Source organism: Lepisosteus platostomus, chromosome 13 (assembly GCF_059453375.1).
Source record: "Lepisosteus platostomus isolate fLepPlt1 chromosome 13, fLepPlt1.hap1, whole genome shotgun sequence".
Taxonomy (NCBI): Eukaryota; Metazoa; Chordata; class Actinopteri; order Semionotiformes; family Lepisosteidae; genus Lepisosteus; species Lepisosteus platostomus.
Window position 1 is genome coordinate 26,950,842 of NC_142623.1, and position 19,012 is coordinate 26,969,853.

Here is a 19,012-nt window from a genome sequence, read left to right on the forward strand (position 1 = left end):
GCAGGGGAGAGCGGTGCCGTCAACGCACTGCAACCAGATCGTACCGTTCCATTACACTATATTCATAAATCGTACAGGATCTATAGGCCTGAAGACTTGTCCTGTCAAGTGCCCTGATAAAAATCAAATTAATTACACTAATGTTTATGGAATCCCATTTCCGCCAGGGAGGCTTCCATAGTACCCGGATGGAATAGTGGACGGCGGGCTTTTTAAAAAGTTTTTATTTAAACACCAGAAATACAAAAAAAAAGAGACAAAATATGAAAAAAGATACAGAAATAGACACTTCACACCCAGAGGAATTCACAATGATAAAAGCTGAAACTTATACTTTTTACATATTTCCATTGTATGTCTTGCCTTTTGATTCTTTAAATTTCTAGTAGAATTTAAGTAAAAAAGGAATTTCACTTTAAAAGCATTAATAGAGGGAGCAGTATTAGACCATTTACTTTTGTGGATGAAGTAGTTAGCCAAAATAATTAACAGATTAATAATAAGAACATATTCTTTATCCAAATCAGATCTAAATATAAAATATCAAAATCTTTATAAGCAATAACATTTTGCAAATCTATCCAAAACAATTTTGTATATATGCAATTAACAAAAAAAGTAACAGCTTCCTTCTCATTATTACAAAATACACATAAATCATCTTGTTCATGCTTAAATCTAGAAAGTGTCAATTCAACAGGATAAAATCTATGAACGCTCTTAAATGAAATCTCTTTAACTTTATTTGTAAGACAGTATCTATCAGCAATTGTCCAAACTAATTTCCAATTTATATTCCTAAACACATCATTCCAAAAGGAGACACAAGAAGGTATAACGCCACCATGGGTTTCTTTTGCCAGATGAGCAACCTGGCCTGGCTACGTTCATTGCTGGCGCCAGAAGTGCCGTCAAAATTGTGAGATATGAAGTCGCAATTGCGAGATATAAAGTCGTAAATATGAGAAATTAAGTCGTAATTACGAGATTTTAAATCGCAATTGTGAGATGTGAAGTCGTAATTCTGAGATTTTAATTCACAATTGCAAGATATAAAGTCGTAATTCGGAGATTTTAAGTCGCAATTGCGAGATATACTGTAAAGTTGTAGTTCTGAGATGTAATGTCGCAATTGCGAGATACCATAGCGCGTTTTTTTTACTCCCTGGTGGAAACGGGCTTTGGAAAAAGGTGATGAGTAAAAAACAAAACTGAAAACAATAATAGTTTAATAAAAAGTAGTAAATAGTCTATGGAAAATCCCCAGATGGTGATAGGATAGCCCTTGGCATTTACCTGTAACGTGCCAGAGAATATTCTGGGAGAACTAATACTAAAAAAGAAAAATGGCAGTTCCTTTGCATTACAAAACTCTCATTTTAAAGTCTAACTTTTCTACTTGCCCAGTCCCTTCTTTTCATAAATTAGTTTTTTTTGACAGAAAAAATCTTCTGCAGGGACTTTCATCTATCCGTATTACTTTTGTACATATAAGCTAGCAGCAATGGAATCCAAACAAACCTTTAAGCCATTTTTTATTTGTCTTCATTGCCAGCTGATAGCTGGGCACTGTCTACAAGCGGGTACACAGGGAGCATGTTTCCTTGGTAACAGGAATGTGCGGTGTCAACCCTGATGGTTTGACCATGTCTGCACTAGGCACTCACCCTCTCCAGGTCCTGCCGCAGGTGCGTGAAGAGCTTCAGTCGTCGGTACAGCACATCCTGCTCCTGCTGGGCCAGGTTGTCGACCTCATCTCTCTTAAGGGTGAGCAGTGGCTGGTTGTAGTTGGACTTCCTGCGCAGCTTCCAGTACTGGTAGAGGAAGTCAACGTGGGCGTTGGGCAGGCCCAGGCGCTCGGCCACATCCTCGGGATTCACCAGCCTGTAGAACTCATCTTCCAGTTCCTGCAGCTTCTGCTTCCGCTGGCTGGCCTTCTCCAGCGCCGTCTGGTCCTTTTTCTCCGGCTGTTCTGTCTCGCCCTCTGCAGCAGGCGCCCTGTGCTCGGGCCTCTCTCCCTTGCTGCTCCCGCTGTGGCAGGTGCTGCTGTGCTCCAGGCAGTAGGACTTGAACCGGACCTCATCGTTCTCAGCCAGAATGGTCCTCATCTCCAGGTTGTGGTCGAAAGCACAGGTGACATGGAAGGCTACGATGCAGGATGGCATGGAACACTGAGGAGAGAACAGAGACAGCACTGCATCAACACTGAAACTTTGGGCTGATTACGTGATCTTTTCTCCTAGTTTCTTGAAAGTCCTCTTCCTAGGTCAGCAGCTACTAGTGACAGAGATCCCTGGTCAAGGTGCTGTGCAGAACATGGGGTGTGATTGTATTTTCACAGACACCAGTTATTTCTCTCATCTTGAATTATCAATCTGATACTCACACCAAATCTCCACTCAAACCATTGTCCCCGTGATGGCCTAAGAGACTGTAACACAGAACCTTTAATCTGTCTCTGCAATGCTGAAAAGCTGACTCCAAGATGCTAGCAGAAATAAAAGCTGGCTTTGCACCCTCTCTGAGCCACCACAAGCTCAAAATAAGTATTCAAAAGACCTAAAGCCTGTTGTATAAGGGAAGAGTCTATATTATGCAGATTATAAAAGTAGCATGCTAATAAACTATACTAATAAACCTGTCTGTCTGTAAATGACAAATATGTACCCTGCATATACAAAATATACTTTAAATGCCTATGCAGTGTGCGTATACATAAACATGGTGTATGTAGACTGAAAGAGGAAGACCAAAGTGTTGTATAAACATGAACAGAATATTCTTAAAGTTTTGGCAGTACTGTTTTTTAACTACAACACTGCTGGTAAATTGAGTATATAATTAGATACTGTAGATGTAGTACACTTATTGGCTGAAGTACGTCTGGTGTGCTCTTGTGATAATCATATTTTTAAAATTAAGTCCTGAAAATCAACATATTGTTCTCTTTTTACTAGATCTCGGACTTTTGGTGACCATGCCTTTTCTGTTCCTGCTCCAGTGTTATGGAATGAACTTCCTCAGACTCTACGCAGAGACAAATTGTTCTATCTGCATAATCCTGTATGGTCTTGTTTATTTTTTCTTTTACTTTTTATTGTACTTTTTTGTCTTTTCTTTATTACTATCTACAGTGTTCTTGGGTTTGGTAAGGCATTTAATAATTAAAATATATTATTTTTTAATGATGATTAAAATGTGGCTTGAAAATTTCACAGAGTTGCTTAAAAATATATATTTCACATAATTGCTGCTGAATAAATTGATAACTGTATGGATAGAAAAAAACTTTTAAACCAAGTGCTTTGAAGTGTTAGTAGAGTATTGTAGATACTGTATAGTGTTGCTAATTATTCAGACAAAACCAGGAATATAAGAAGCATTCCTAAACTTTGACTGGACAGTGTTACAGTAAAACTGGTCTCTTTTAGGCTATAGTTCATGGTATAGTCATCTCAGGTCTTTTTAATCAGGTGTTTACTTGTTCTACAGTAGGTGGAACAGGGTTTGTGATAGCCCTGACAGAACACCACTAAAAATATAAGATATCCAGTACAGTAACGCAGCCTGTTTTGAAAGCATGAAGGGTAGAAAGTGATAGTGAGATGGAATTTTCCATAACTTTAAACAACCTTCTAAAATTAAACCTTAAGTTAACAGTTATTCATTGCTATTTCTAACTTAAAAAACTTTGTGGGGATGTCCCTACAAGACCTATTTTCCATTTCTTTCCAACAGCAAAAGATACTGCCTACATACTGTACTGTATAGGACAGCTGTTCTGAGATCCAGCAGATGAATCTGTCTTGTTCTTCTGTCTCAAGCTAAAAACATTTTCTTGTAGCTCACTTTTTTGCACAGGTAATTGATTTAAAGATGCTGCTCGTAGTTTAAATTTCTTCATTTGATTAACATTCAGATATAAATCCATTCAATCTACAGTACATTACCACAGTTCGAAACTCCTTTTGTCAGAGCTATTCTTAAACACAAACAGATGGAAGAACTATGAAGCTATGACACTCACAACTGCCTCATGTTTGGTTAAGCCTGATCAACTGCAATACTCTCTAGACAGAGGGATACTTTCATCCAGGAAAATCTTTTTAAGAGGTACCTTAACATCTTCTTATTAAGTTACTGTATTTCAACAAATTTTGAAAAATTAACTTTTGTGTAAATTAAGAGAAAAAATGTGAAGCACCTGCAGGAATTTAAATCAAGAAACCCTGTGATAAAATTGGTTGGTAAATAGAAACTAAGAGTACAGATAATGGTTAAATTCTCAAACTGGCATGATGTAATTAGTGGAGTACCACGGGGATATGCACTAGGGGCACTGATCTTCCTATTTAATATCAGTCCTCTAGATTCAGGTATACAGTAGTTAGTTAACTAGTCTCATTTGCAGACAATCCTCAAATAATGGAATTATTGAAAATACAAGATGGAGCTAAAGAAAAGATTTAGATAAAATTCAAGACTGGGCAAACACCTGGCAGTTGATGTGTAAATCTATATACGGGGAGAGTATTACATTCACATAGAAGAAACAAAAGCTACTCATGAAAAAAACTTAGGCTTTATATACAAATATCATTTACATATTTTAGACAATGCGAGGAAGCAATAACAATAGCAAACAATATTTGGATATACAGTTAAAAGTGTAGAATTTAAATTAAGGGATCTCATGCTTCAATGTACAATGCAACAGTAAAAACCTATTTAGAATATTGTGTACAATTTTATTCACCAAGAGAAGAGCAACCAGATTCAATCCAGGGTTTAAGGAAATGCAGGCTGCAGCAACTGAAGTCTTCAACAGAGTAGACTATGAGGGACCTGATCCAAGTATTCATAATCCTCAAAGCCACTGACAAAGCAACTCAGTGGAATTCTTCAGAATAAGCAATGAGACATGAACTGGAGAACACAAGTGGAAACTACATAGAAGTGAATTTAAAACTGAGAAGAGGAGGCAATTCTTTAAGGAAGGGATTGTGAGAGTATTGAACATGCTACAGAGCTGCTACTCAGTCACTCAAGCTGGTCATGTCGTTGAAGCTGATACCCTGGTTTCTTTGGCAGACATCTGGATGTGATCCTTGAATCAATTATCTAGCAAACAGACTGGATGTACTAAATGTAACCTTGCTTATGTAAAAGCCTTGGTATCTGTGGCAGTCAAGAAATGATCAAGGTCAGATCTGACACATGGTTTGCTTTGGCACAGTGTACCTGTACTTGTCAGTACTAGAAATATTGACTAATAATGCAAAGGACACAAATCCAAAAAGTACAGCAATCAGAAGATCAGGAAGCATGTTTGCAAAGTAACTACTGTACATCATTGTTAAATCACTTCATATAGCAGTAAAACCTCTTACTAAACAGTTGTAGGAAAGAACGGCCTTCTCTGCAACTTTGTACAGTATGGAAATGAAATCACTTCATTACATTAGGCCCACAAGTGGAACAGAAATGTGCTGTAGAAGAAACACATTATTATCTGCAGATGTCATGAGGATTTTGCAACAAATACAAGGCATCAGTGTAAGCAACTCTTAAGTGAACTGAGTTCAAAACTGCCTGAGATTTCAAAGATCTGATAATGTTTGCGGTTTCAGGATTCTGTAGCTTACTGTCAAAACAGACAGAGCTCCATTGTCCAATAAGGTTAAAATACATATTCATGACTGCAGGTCTCATTCAGTGCAGCGCATTACCAAGACAATCAAAACAGCATGCTGTAGCAGTCCTGCACCTTGGGTACGGTATACTTAAGTTTGTCCCGCCTGGGCTTTGGGGAATAAAAGGACAGAAAACTAGTGTCAGCTTACAATGCAGGAGTTCAAGACTAATCCCCTTAAAAAAAAAATACTTTCATATTCAGTGCCAGGATACGTTAGAAGGAAAAATACAAAAAATGAACACATAAAAACAGTGTAAAAATCAATTCTAGGCAGCACTGATAGAAATTTCCAGTATTCTTGTTATTTTCATCAAGTGACGAAGGAAAGTTACTTGCTCTGAGTGTCTTACTGCACTGCGACCTGGGCTCCTCCCTTGGTCTCCATGTTTGCCTAACACACTGTAGCGCACGGCAGAGAAGGTGGGGTGTGGCAGGGATGTTGGTGTTTTTACTTCACTGACCACATCCTTTCTCATTTAAGTTTTACCACCTCCAAATACATGCTGGCAAGGTGCTGCATAACATACTGTACAGTACAAGCAATTCTCGTTGGTATGGGCGTGTCCCACTTCTGTTAACAACTAATTTTTGAAAAACACCAACTTTGTAATATTTTGTGTTCGGCTGGCTAGGTGCGCAAAAATGTTGATCTGATTAACTGAATACTATACGAACTCTAACTCTAAGTGCCCGCATAAAAAAGAAAGCAGGCAGGCAGAGCAGGCTGCTGTGTCAGTGAGGATGCAGGGGAGCACACTAACCTGAATGCAGGTGCCAGTGTGCTCTCGGCACAGACTGCAGGAAAGTGCCCAGCGACTGGCTGGGATATGGGACACCTTGGTGATGGGTTCCATCTTCTCTGGGCAACCTATGCTCACCTAAACAAAACAAAATGAAAGGATTACAGCTGGAAATGTTGAAATGTCTCCGAACTCTCGGCACCAAAATCCAGCCAGTTGAAGAGCCAAAAAAAACCCAGTCAAGACCATTTAAGTACTGGGGCACAGTAGAAAGTGGTCAGCATTTCTGCCTCTCAGCCCTGGGTTCAATTCCGGACCTGGGCTGCTATCTGTGTGGAGTTTGTATGTTTTCCCCTTGTTCACGTGAGGTTTCCTCAGGGTGCTCCAGTTTCCTCCCATTGTCCAAAAACATACAGGTAGGTTAACTGGTTTCTGGGAAAATTTGCCCTCATTGTGAGTGTGTGTGTCTCTGTGTGTGCCTGTGTGTACCACACCTTGCACCCATTGCTTGCTGGGACTGGCTCTGGCTTCCTCATGACCCTGAACTGGGAGAAGAGGTTAGAAAATGGATGGAATTATGTTAATTTGAAATGGTATATTCAATGTAGGCCTGGTGTAAAACCAAGCAGTTGTTTTGATTTCTCTTAAAACGACTTAAAGAAAAGGAATAGTGACATTTGTTATGTAAAAATGATCTAAACTTTAATGTTGAAATGTTAGTGGCAGATAAGTCAGTATTTGGGAGGCATTTCTGGAATCCTTAAATGAAGACCTTTATATTTCTGTAAGTGTAATGTCCTCCCAGGGTTAAAAAAATATGTGCTGAATTCGTGACCATATGCATAGCAAATTTGGCCACCCCGTCTATGTCACCCGTCCAGCTAGAGCGGCTCCACACAGCGACCCAGGAATTTCTTTTCATAATATCTGTGGTCTAGACAGCCTATGCTGAACCAGCTCTTTTGAGAACTGCAATCACACAGCGAACATTTGCCTTTCGTTTTTATAACATTCTCTTTCACCTCTTTTTAGGCGACCAACTCAATGAATACACTTAAATCTGCCATGAAAGCCCCATGTCTCTTTATCCTTTTGTCACTTAAATAATCCATGAAAAAGCATTTAATACCAGCTACTGACTTTAATCATTCCAATGGAAGTGTTAAAAAACATAGTAAATGACTGAAATGAGAGTACTGTGGAATTGAAAACATGATTAAAATGTCCATGCTGTGAAAGCTTGCTCCAGCATGCATAATTTTTTTTTAAATGTAGAAGGACAAAGTGAGCTATTTTTAATCAGTTTTCCACACATCTAAAACCTGTGAAGCTTTCAAATGACCATCCAGAAGAAAAAAATTAAGAACTAAGTCAAATGCATCCGAGTGACTATTTTTCCTGAAATAATTTAGAAATAATAACAGAAATTCTTCAGTAAGCAGCCACATCATTTAGAATGATGCTGTATCATACTGGCTCAATATTCCTGTCATATGCAAAACATAAAGGACAACAAGAAACATTTACAGAACCCATTTTGTAACACAGCAGAACGTGCCAAAAGGAAATCGAATTTCTTAGTGTCCAGGGCAGAAAACCTTTTGCTTAGCACCCCTGTTGTATGTGTGAAGTTCACAGCTCCACGTTGTCATTATTAACACACTGCTGTTTCCTTTATAAAATGTGCTGCAAAGTGGTTGTTCCTGACAAAAAACTGATTAATCAAAGGTGACAAACTATTATCATTGTCTGGGAAGAGGTTTTAAATCTTGGCAAAATGTTTCATGTCACTAAACAAAATGAATTTTTCAGAATTCACTTGCCAAGTCTCTCCTTCAGCGCCAGTTTCTGTGTGGAACTGGTTGGTCAGAAAGAGACAAGAGTCTCTCTGCGTTGTCACCACAGCAGAGCCTATATTACCTCTGGTATCCATAAGGCACAGCTGACGTGAACCCACTTGGTTCCACTGCGGGTGGGTTTCAAGGCTCCCCCTCTCTTCGGGCACAGCAGGCATTTGGGTTGGACCCCTAGAGCGCAGGTACGGCACAGCCAGTTTCCTGTGGGCACTTTCAGGATGCCGTAACATGCCTGTGAAAAAGATGGATTTGAGGTCTGATTTCTAGGGCTGCATTTTGGCCAGCCCTGTGAATCTACTGTAACTCTCTGAACTTCAACCCCAAAAAGAAACAACACCAAGGTGTATGAGAAACTCCACTTATAGAAAAGGAACCATTTTAAAGAGTAAATTAAATATTACACATACAGTTTAGAGCTTCTAAAACTATAAATAGGAAATTTATTGGGATCTTTGTTTCACTTAAGCACACATTCATGCTTGAAAATGCAACATAAAATAAAACTGTGTTTTTTCCACACATCTGAAGAAGGTTTCTTTCATTTTTTACTTTGTTGTACAGAATTAACCTCTTCTTCCTTCTTGGATTTTTTCCTTCATCTTACTTGTTTCACAGAACAATATTACAAACTAAGAAATGTCCACGACAGAAAAGGCTATTCAACCCATCAATGCCTTCATATCGTTATAGTATAAAACTTCCCAGCATCTCCACCTGCACAACATGCCCTGGTAATCCATTAATAATTGCTTACACTTATATAGCGCTTTTCTGGACACTCCACTCAAAGCGCTTTACAGGTAATGGGGACTCCCCTCCACCACCACCAATGTGCAGCACCACCTGGATGAAGTGACGGAAGCCATAGTGCACCAGAACGCTCACCACACATCAGCTATCAGTGGAGGGGAGAGCAGAGTAATGAAGCCAATTCATAGAGGGGGATTATTATGAGGCCATGATTGGTAAGGGCCAAAGGGAAATTTGGCCAGGACACCAGGGTTACACCCCTACTCTTTTCGAGAAACGTCCTGGGATTTTTAATGACCACAGAAAGTCAGGACCTCGGTTTTATGTCTCATACGAAGGACTGTGCCCGTATTAATAATAATGAATAACAACGTATGAATCTATCTAAAAGTACTGTTACTCAAGGCTGGCTGTGACCACGTTTCCAGGTTTCCCAAACCCCTTCCACCGTACCTGATGGACGCAGACGTTGCACTTGTCACAGAAGACCATCTCATTCCCATCCTCGCCCTCGGGCGAGCGGCACACATCACACACCACGTCCTCGTCGTACTCAATCCCGAGCCCCTCCTCCGTCTCGATGGCGATCTGCATGTTCTCGTAGCAGTGGCTCTCCAGCTCCCCGATGACGCGCTCCATCGTGAGCTCGTCCAGCTCCGGCAGGGCTACGGGACAGAGGCGGAGCAGAAATTAAAAAAAAACAGAGGGGGGTGGGGATAAAATGAAAATGGCATTTCGATTGTCATTAATCATTACACCTTTTCTCTTTCAAATTCAGAAAGCATCCAGCAGTCTAAACCAATGTTCCACTCTTTACTGAAAAATATTTATTTTACATTCTATTTGATTTTGTATTTATTTTTGCTACAGGCAGAAGTGCTCAGGGAGTTGGCTTTGAACATAGTGAAAGGTGTGGTCTGTGTTCATTTGCTCACTTCATGAGCACACCAGTGTATCTGTAGAAATGAAGCCCTGTGTTATATCCTCCAGCTGAAGAGATGATTGGATTCTAAAAATTAGACACATTCAACACATGACCTATTATTTATTTTTTTCCCCAAAATTTATTTTAAGTTCTTATAATCAAACAATTGTCAGTTGCTGCCAACTGAGGGACAACATTCAGCTGAAGCCTAATTCCTAACGTGAAGATCTATCAGTATCTATCAGTTTAATACTGTTCCCCCTGGTACCAGGAAGCCTGTACTGATAAGAGATACACTGCTTTCACAGCAAACAAGGTGGAAAGTGGGTTAATAATTTACTTGAGAGTACATGACATTTAAAGAGGGAACTGAAAGTTTGGAAAAAGAAATTCACATCTGATAGTAAAGAACAGTAAAGAAAATAGGAGGACTTAGCTGTTTTTTAAAAAGTATAATAAATATCCCAGGACCCAGAATTTGTCTAATCGGTAGCATGAAATGATGATACTATTTGTTCATAAGCTAACGGGAGCTGTATAGTAAAGTAGAGAAAGTAAGAAATTATACTTTTTTTAGAAACACTCACTGAAAAGGAAGCTGGAAGTCAAAGCATCATTTCAATTTCTAACATCTCTGTAATTATTTAGAAAGAAAGAAAACCGAGGGCTAAAATGCTCTTACTCCTTCTCAAGAAGATGACCCAAAGCATCTAAAAATGGCACGTGATAAGAGACAATGTTGTACAGAACTAGCTTTTGTGAAAACATGATAAGAGCCTGGAGAATTAAACAGTTGAGTTAAACTTCCTGTTCTCTAAACATGGGATCACATCAGAAATTAGTTAGCTGGTATGAGATCTAAAGGGTCATAAGTCCACATTATATAAGCAATAAACCCTGGCACAGGTCCACAGTGACAAGACCTAGGACTCGGGGATGCGTGTGAACACACAGGGGCCTGAGGGAAGGCCCTTGTCTGGCTCGCCCTGTTCTTGCTCTTGGTGCTGCTGCACCACAGTCAGAAGCGTCAGGTGAAACCATGGGAAAGCAAGCCAGTGTACCCATTTCCCTGAATTCGGAGTTGACCAGCTCCAGCCAGTAGACATCCAGGTCATCCAGGTCGTAGCGGCACAGCGGCTCCGTGGAGGTCCTCGTGCCCACGTAGCCGGACTCTAGGGACACCGACCCCATCAGCAAGCTCTGAGACGCAGAGTAGAAAGGGATACGGCTGACTTCCGGCAACACCCTGCACAAGCACACAAGTATGTTACAGACAGCTGTTCACTACAAGCCAAACTTCAAGAAACACAAATCTTCAAACACATCTTTCAGCCTACCAGAGCCTAAATACTAACCTCCTGACTCACATGGCTTGAAGATATTCAAATTATGTCTTTATAGGTCTGATTCAGTTAATATACTATCAACAGAGGACAGCATGGTGGCATGGCCCTTCACACTGCTGTTTCAGGGTTCTCAGGTGCTGGGTTTGGTTCCAGAGTGGGGTGCCTTCTGTGCGGAGTTTTGCATGTTCTTCTTAAACTGCATGTTTTTTTTTTTTCAAGGGACTCCCTTTTCCACGCACCTTTCAAAAATCTGCTGGCTAGGTAAACTCCTAAACTGGTTAAGTCCTAAAGTCTCTAAATTGTAAGTGTCCTGCAATGGATTGGTGTCTCATCCAAAGAGAAGTCTCACCATGCACCCTCTGCTTCTGAGACAGGCTCTTGATTGTTGTGGCCCTTACCAAGAATAAGCATAGTTCTCATAGTCTCTTAATCTCCATAATATATGCATTCACACTTGAGTGGGAGAATGATAGTTGTTTTTCCTTCTTTCATTCTAATTTCCATTGTTAAATGAACCTCACTTTGTTCTCTGCAGTTTGTATGCTGACCCAGCCCCTCTGTCTAACCTACTAATAATAACTATTCAATATTTCACCAGTAAAATAATCTGGGAGTTACCCTGGAGAAAGCTTGACTAATGTGGTTGGAGTGTCGGCCGTCTTGAGGTGCTTTAACTCACTGTTTGATTGGCATTAGCACACAGCCATGCTCTGATCTCACTGGGCAGGAAACCAGTCAATTAGTCACTCACAGGCCGGCCTCCAGCTCTTAAAAAGCTGTCAGGCCAGCCTCTGTGAGACAACTTCAAAACAAGGAAAGAATGCTGTTTTGTGCATTTTGATGTTTAATTTGTGAACATTTCGTTTTTTGAGTTTTTTTGGAGTGTGCATGCACTTTTATTTTTTGATTCATAAAAGCATGTTAAAGAACAACATTTCAGTCCTTCACCAACCCACACAAGGTCCGTCTTGTCATATTGTCACATTGTACCACATACATGCTGCAGTGTGTTTAGGATTCTTCACCTCTAACTACAAAGCTATGGATTCAAATTCCAGAAGGGACACTGCTTTTGGATTCTTTTGAGTATGTCACTGAGCTAGATAAAAGTGTCAGCGAAACACTTTATATATATTTGAATTACTAATAACACCTTGTGTTAAATAGAATTTTATTTTTCATTCATTGCCTGTAATCTAAATCACCTTGGATAAAATATCTACTAAAGAATTATAAGTATTATTTTATTACTTTAGTTAAAATGAGAGTCAGACATTGGAGAGCAAAATACAGAGTTACCATGTACCATACAGTCTTTAGAGTTCTCAAGAGTGCACTTTTGCTGATCTAGGTTTTTAGGTCACGGAAATCAATTTGACTTATAACACTGACATATAACAAAACTGTCAAATCTTCTCCAACTGATATTCAATCCAGAATGAAACCAGCAGACCACAAAGTTCGCCAACAGCTCAGCTCTGTATACCACAATGTTGTGAGAGCGTGTACACTTATGAACACAGAATACACCAACTCTTAAAGCCCGGAAAGCAAAAAGAACCAGTGAAAATGTTCTACAAATCTAAGTTTTAGTTTTATTAAACTATTGATCATTCTTACCTACAAATGCATGTATGAAAAGGTGTGCGCAAGCAGTAATAAGATATTAAGAATTATTTTTTTATTGCAAAATGGTCTTTTTTGTAAACACACTTATCCCAACTGTTTGCAGTAAGAATGCTACTCATTGTTCTTTTAAAGTTGAACATGTAGGAAAGCAAAAAAGAGGTTTTCCTGTTTTTTTAACAACGACAAAACAGTTCTGAATCACTGGTGGATACAATGCGTGAAACATACTGGGTGGAGTGGCTAAGGATCTATACTTGAGACTGGAAGATTGCCAGTTCAAATCCCATGGCTGGCAGATGAATCCTACTCTGTTGGGCCCCTGAGCAAGGCCCTTAACCCCAGCTGCTCCAGGGCCGCTGTATAAGTGGCTGACCCTGCACTCTAACCCCAAGCTTCTCTCTCCCCGTCTGTGTGTCTCATGGAGAGCAAGCTGGAGTATGCAAAAAAACAAATTCCTAATGGAAGAAATTGTATATAAAGTGATCTTACTTTAATGGTATTTTCAATGGTCTGAAAACTCTACGGTGATCCCATCTGCATGACTGTTTTTTCTAAGCATCAATCCTAGCTTTCTTAGCTTTCTTAGTTTGTGTACCTGTTGGATGGGCTACATTTCTTCGTTGTTTTCATTTACCTACTTCTTTTGTATGGTGCAATCTTTTAATAACCTTCCCTTGGACTGTCCTTGCATTGATGTAAATTCATTTAGAGGCCATTTTTGTGACCCCACTGATTGATACAATATTGCAAACAATATATACACACACATTCACAATATGCATATGTTTTTGCAGTGTCATGGTTTAGAGAGAGGGTGGAGTTGTTTTTTATATAAACGTTTTTAATTTGTTTTTTTGATCGCTGGAATGACAATGGCAATAAATGTATATTGTGTATGTTTTGCTATAACCTGCTCTGTTTTATCCTACAGAACTTCTCCTTCCTTCTACACCTTCAGTCCCTGTAATTAATTCTGTTGACCTTGCTTAGGAGAATTTACTACACAGGTTGTGAAACAGAGTGAAGGTACAGTAGATGTTGCTATCTCAGCCAGAAGCCATGGTAATTTTCCAGTAATATTAAAGTATATTTATAGAGCAGTAAATATGGAGTGTTCTCTGAAAAACAGTGGGATATAAATGTAAAAACATGAATATGTAGCCATTTAAAAACAATCTCCTGTAGCCACTCTTTGCATGTCATCTTGTTAAAACCTCTTCAGCAGAAAAGGCACAGCTGTAGGTGGTTCAGCTGTCTCCCAAGACATTATTTTTGAAATATGCCAATATACTGCTGCCAACACGATGATTCCACTTGTTCTTTTATTAGGTTTTGTCACTGAACACATAATCAATTCAAACACCTCCCTGCAATTGGTGAGTTCTCAAAGCGAAGGAGTGTTTCAGTTTCTACCAGGCTGTTGTCACAGATAAAGAGTCACTTATGGCTGTTGCATGCTGAAACAGCAATTTCCTTTTTAACCTGAAGCACACAACTTTATAGGGTTTGGAAAGCATTTATCATCTGGCACAGTTTTTGTGCAACGGATCAATGGCAGCAGTGGCCTGTTCCTTTGCAGGAGAATACACTGGGAGGATGTACAGCAAGGGCACAAGTGGTCCTTAAAGCTAACCCCTTCAAGAAGGATGATGTAATATGGAAGATAAAGGGAGAGCTCCTTTTTTGGTCTTGCTCAGTGCTTTTCTTTTTTCACCTTTCACTAACATCTCTAAAAGAGCACCAACATGGACTAAACAGCTGCCAAGGGACCAATCGCTGCCTCCAAGAATCTTTTCTCGTCTTTTATTGCTACCTCAAATGCAGACATCACGTCTATGAAATAAGAGAAGATGACCTCCTCCTAATGAAAAGATATTTAAGCCAGAAGGATGTCCTTTTTATTCCCTGAGCAGCCAGGCCTCTGCTCTCTGTGTCCAACAGGCAGCTGTTTCGCATCTTCGTACAACATTAACCCGGAGCAGTGCAGGGCTCTCGGCTAGATGCAAGGCACTAAGTGTAGTGGGAAAGCGAGCCAGCGTATGCCGGACAGTCTGGCCTGAGAACAAGCTGCGCCGGTAGGAGGGCAGAGAAACAGGCCTCTGGGACACAGCTGGCCCTCGTGCGTCAGAGCAGGAAAGGGCTAGTGTGAGCTAGCCAATCAGGCGGCAGCCCGACAAGACCGGGGAGAATAGTGCCGACTCATGCCTTGTCCTGTGTTATCTGGCTAGGGGGCTGCAGAGTCATAAGCAAACAAGGCGTGGGCGAGTGGCACAGGGGAATCATAATGGAATAAATCTATCTGTATCTTTTCATCTCTGCTGGTGCGCACAGCTTCTCAGTCTTTCATACAGCACATGGATATTCTCTTCCATGCATTTCATTGCAGCATTAAAACCAATCAGCAATTCATTTAATAAGAGTATGCAGCCTCAAATATCATGCCTAGAAAACACGTAGCTTTTCAGCATTTCTAACAGCCACTAAAAGCACTTGACATTTCAACAAGCAAGAATTCCTTTCATTGTGTCATTCTTTTCTCCCCTCTCAGAGTTTTCACACCTTTGATATGCTTGTTAACAGTCTTCCAAAACAAAAATGACATCCTCTCCCCCCGCCTACTCCCTTTTTTCTCTTGTCAGGCAGCATATTCTACCTAGAGCTAGATCTGCCAGGGCTGGTGACACCGCGCTCTCTCCCCACTGCAGAGAGCTCTGGGCCAGCACGCGAGTATCACTCAGCAGCATCACACACACAACCTGTCTCTTTGGGAGAGCTCCTTTTTACAACCACTGCTGGAATCTCCAGCCACAGCTCCAGTCCTCACAGGAAGGAAACAGAGAGAAAAAATAAGCCACACTCCTCTGAGCAATGTTCCAGGGAGCCACGCTATGACAGCTATCACTTAGGTTTAGTGGGAGAAGCTGTCACGTAGCTGACAGGATGCTTTCCTCGTGAACTCTGCACAGCGAGGACAAAATACTGCTCGAAAAGGGAAAAAACAATCAAGATCACCAAGCTTTCTTCCCATGTGCAGTAAATACATATAGATACAGAGACCACCTCACCAACATTTCTCACTATATGCTTAGTGTCTCTGCATACTAATTCATCTCAGAATGGACAAGATTAAATAAGAAAATTTTACTGAACCAATAAGGTTCAAAATGTTTCTTGGCTCTGCATATATAATCGATTCTCTATACCACGCAGTTTTCACCTCTGCAAGGTTTCCTGTTAAATGGTACACTTTCCCTGCTGTACTGATTTAAAATGGGCCTTTTCCAATAACCCTGGAGGTAAAGCTTCAGATGCAGAAAAAGAACAATAATGTTTCCTGAACTGCTTTGAATGTAACTGTGAGGCTCTATTTTCACTTTCCAACAGCACTGAAGATGCCAAAGAAAAATAAGAAGAGATATGACTGCACCCATTTTGTTCTCTCACCAAGGAGAATCGTAATCGTTCAGTTTAATTAAGAGACAGAACATCTGCACTGTACTATGATGAAGAAGGAAACATGTTAAGCCTGCTTTTGCTAAGAACCTGAATGTTTCAAATGTCTAATACAAAGCACTAGGTTCAAATCACAACTCATATTCCTATCTGACAGGCACTAACAAACAGGCCTGAGGTAGAAACTGGGATAATCACAAGCTTCTGTCATTGGATGTGACAAATAGTGAAATTAGGGCGGCAGTTGAATCACAGTCTGGCGCAAAATGTTAAAAGAAAACATAAAGTACAATAAGAAGGTTCTTTTTTTTGTTTAAGATTTATGTGAGTCAGTACTACCCCTTCAAGGAATTACCAGATTTGGCTAACTGCAGGCAGTGTTTTTTGTTGCTTATTTAGACTTGAAGTAAAATATAGAGGGTACAGTTATTCTTGTAGTGTACTTGAGTGGCTTGCCATACACAAGACAAGACAAGAGAAAAAAATATGTTAAACTGCTTCTTCCAATTCAGGATCGCGGGGAAGCCAGGGCCTATTCCACCAAGCAGGGATTTATGATACGGGATGGATGTTTTTTATTAGTTAGAATGTTATTTTGAGTGGGTTAACTATTAAGTTTATATATAAGTTATCTAAGTCAAGATGTTTTACTTTTTGTACAAACATTACTGCTTAGGTACAGAGATTCTTATTTGGATTTCTAAATGTTGGCCCTGATAATAAACTCCAAATAAAGTATATAATTTGTTAGGATGATTGTATACACTGTATTAAGTGTGAAGCTGTCTCTGTTTAAAAGACACTCGAAAACAAAAAATGGCAACTTAGTTGGAAAATCAACTGACTACTTTGGACAGCATCTCCATCTTTCAAACACCAAAAGCAGGTGTTTGGTCACAGCATTAAAGGCAGTGAAAGTGCTGTTGCTCTTTAGGTCACAATCTAATATTGCTCATACAACTGTATAATTTTGTATTACTCCTGCTTTAGAAGGGTATTAGTAAAATGCTTTTTGCCAAAATGTGCATGAACTTGTCAGAAGCTATATCATCTTCATTCACAACTGGAAACCCACTGAAGCTAAGCAGGTGTGAGCCTGGTCAGTACCTGGATGTGAGACCTCCTGGGAAAGCTAAGGTTGTTGCTGGAAAACGTGTTAATGGGGCCAGTAGGGGGCACTCACCCTGTGGTCTGTGTGGGTCCTAATGCCCCAGTATAGTGATGGGGACACTAGACTGGAAAAAGGCGCCGTCCTTCAGAAGAGATCCAAAAATGAGGTCCTGACTCTGTGCTCATTAAAAAAACCCAGGACTTCTCTTCAAAAGAGTAGGGGTGTTACCCTGGTGTCCTGGCTAAATTTCCCATGGGCCTTTATCAATCGTGGCTCCACAATAATCCCCATTTATGAATTGGCTTCTGCAAAAGTTAATGAGAGTATTAGTGCACTATGGATGATATTACATCATCCAGGTGGGTGCTGTACATTGGTGGTGGTCCCCATTTGCCTGTAAAGTGCTTTGAGTGGAGTGTCCAGAAAAGGACTATTGTCTATAATTGTAAGCAACTGTAATTATTATGATTATGATTATGAAAAAGTTTTAAAAAGGTACTGGTTTTCAAAAAGACTTAAAACAAACTAACATATTTCAAGTAGACATAGGAAACTCAGCAGGCTCAACTAGTGGCAACTATCAAAAAAGTTCATTTTGACTTGCAACCTGATGACCAACAATAGGAGAGGACATTTTTAAAGTGCTGAATCAGTACACAAAACAAGTACTGTACATGTAACATTTGTGTGGGAAAACTGCTTCAATATGTACACAGATAGAGTAAAGGCTGTGACTGGCAGTAAAAATGGGCTGTTTGCGAGAATACAACAGGTAGCATCAAAAAAGCTGAGCCCCAAGCAGGAAGATGTTTTACCACCTGTTGCAAAAATCACTCGCTTTTGCCACTCCGTGGAAAAGTACTACAGTTACATTCTGCATCCCAAATTTCACTGGCTCTCCCATGAATCTGCACTAGGTAGAGTGTTTGATCTGCAAGTGGAGTAACATGCAAGTGGAGTTTTTGTTGGGTCAGAGATCTATGTTGGTTAGTTTAAACAAAATCCAAATGGAATTTGCAAAATCAGCATGCTTGTCAGGTGAATCTGAAAAAACTAAACATGCGCAACACCAGCATGCAGGGACAAGATTCCAATGTGATGGATCTGTGTGACAAAATCTAATTAAATTAATGAAATGATTAAACCATCAGAAATCACTGATATTTCAGACCTAATATGCAGCAATTTCTTGTTGCTCAATTTTTTGCAAAATGGGAAAATCATTACTTATTAGTCAAGACTAGACTGGGTGTGAGATCCCTTTTCAAATGACACCAATAAAGACAAGCTGCAGAGCCTGCTTGTGCACAAAGAAGCCAAAATGGTCAAATTGACCAATGATCAGTATTTACCCCAGAAGTGCCAGAGCTGTGGATGAAAGATCTAATGTTTTTTGTTGCATATCTGAATCTGAATATCAAGAGCTTACTTACTTGGACAGCAAAGACAGCCCTGCTACTGTTTGCAATTGCATATTGATGTGAATGTCACTTTCCTGCACTGGTTG

General features: G+C 40.0%; 1 protein-coding gene across 3 annotated transcripts in view; it reads right to left on the reverse strand.

The window, feature by feature from the left end:
• Positions 1-19,012, reverse strand: part of jade2 (jade family PHD finger 2) — a 70,447-nt gene that overhangs the window by 22,559 nt on the left and 28,876 nt on the right. For all 3 annotated transcript variants that reach the window (XM_088603888.1, XM_088603887.1, XM_088603886.1), the window contains 5 exons: positions 11,028-11,212; positions 9,495-9,706; positions 8,356-8,523; positions 6,457-6,573; positions 1,668-2,171 (listed from right to left, as the gene is read on the reverse strand). In XM_088603888.1, the coding sequence (XP_088460014.1) occupies positions 1,668-2,171; positions 6,457-6,573; positions 8,356-8,523; positions 9,495-9,706; positions 11,028-11,212 (1,186 nt within the window). The remainder of the gene's footprint in view (positions 1-1,667; positions 2,172-6,456; positions 6,574-8,355; positions 8,524-9,494; positions 9,707-11,027; positions 11,213-19,012) is intronic.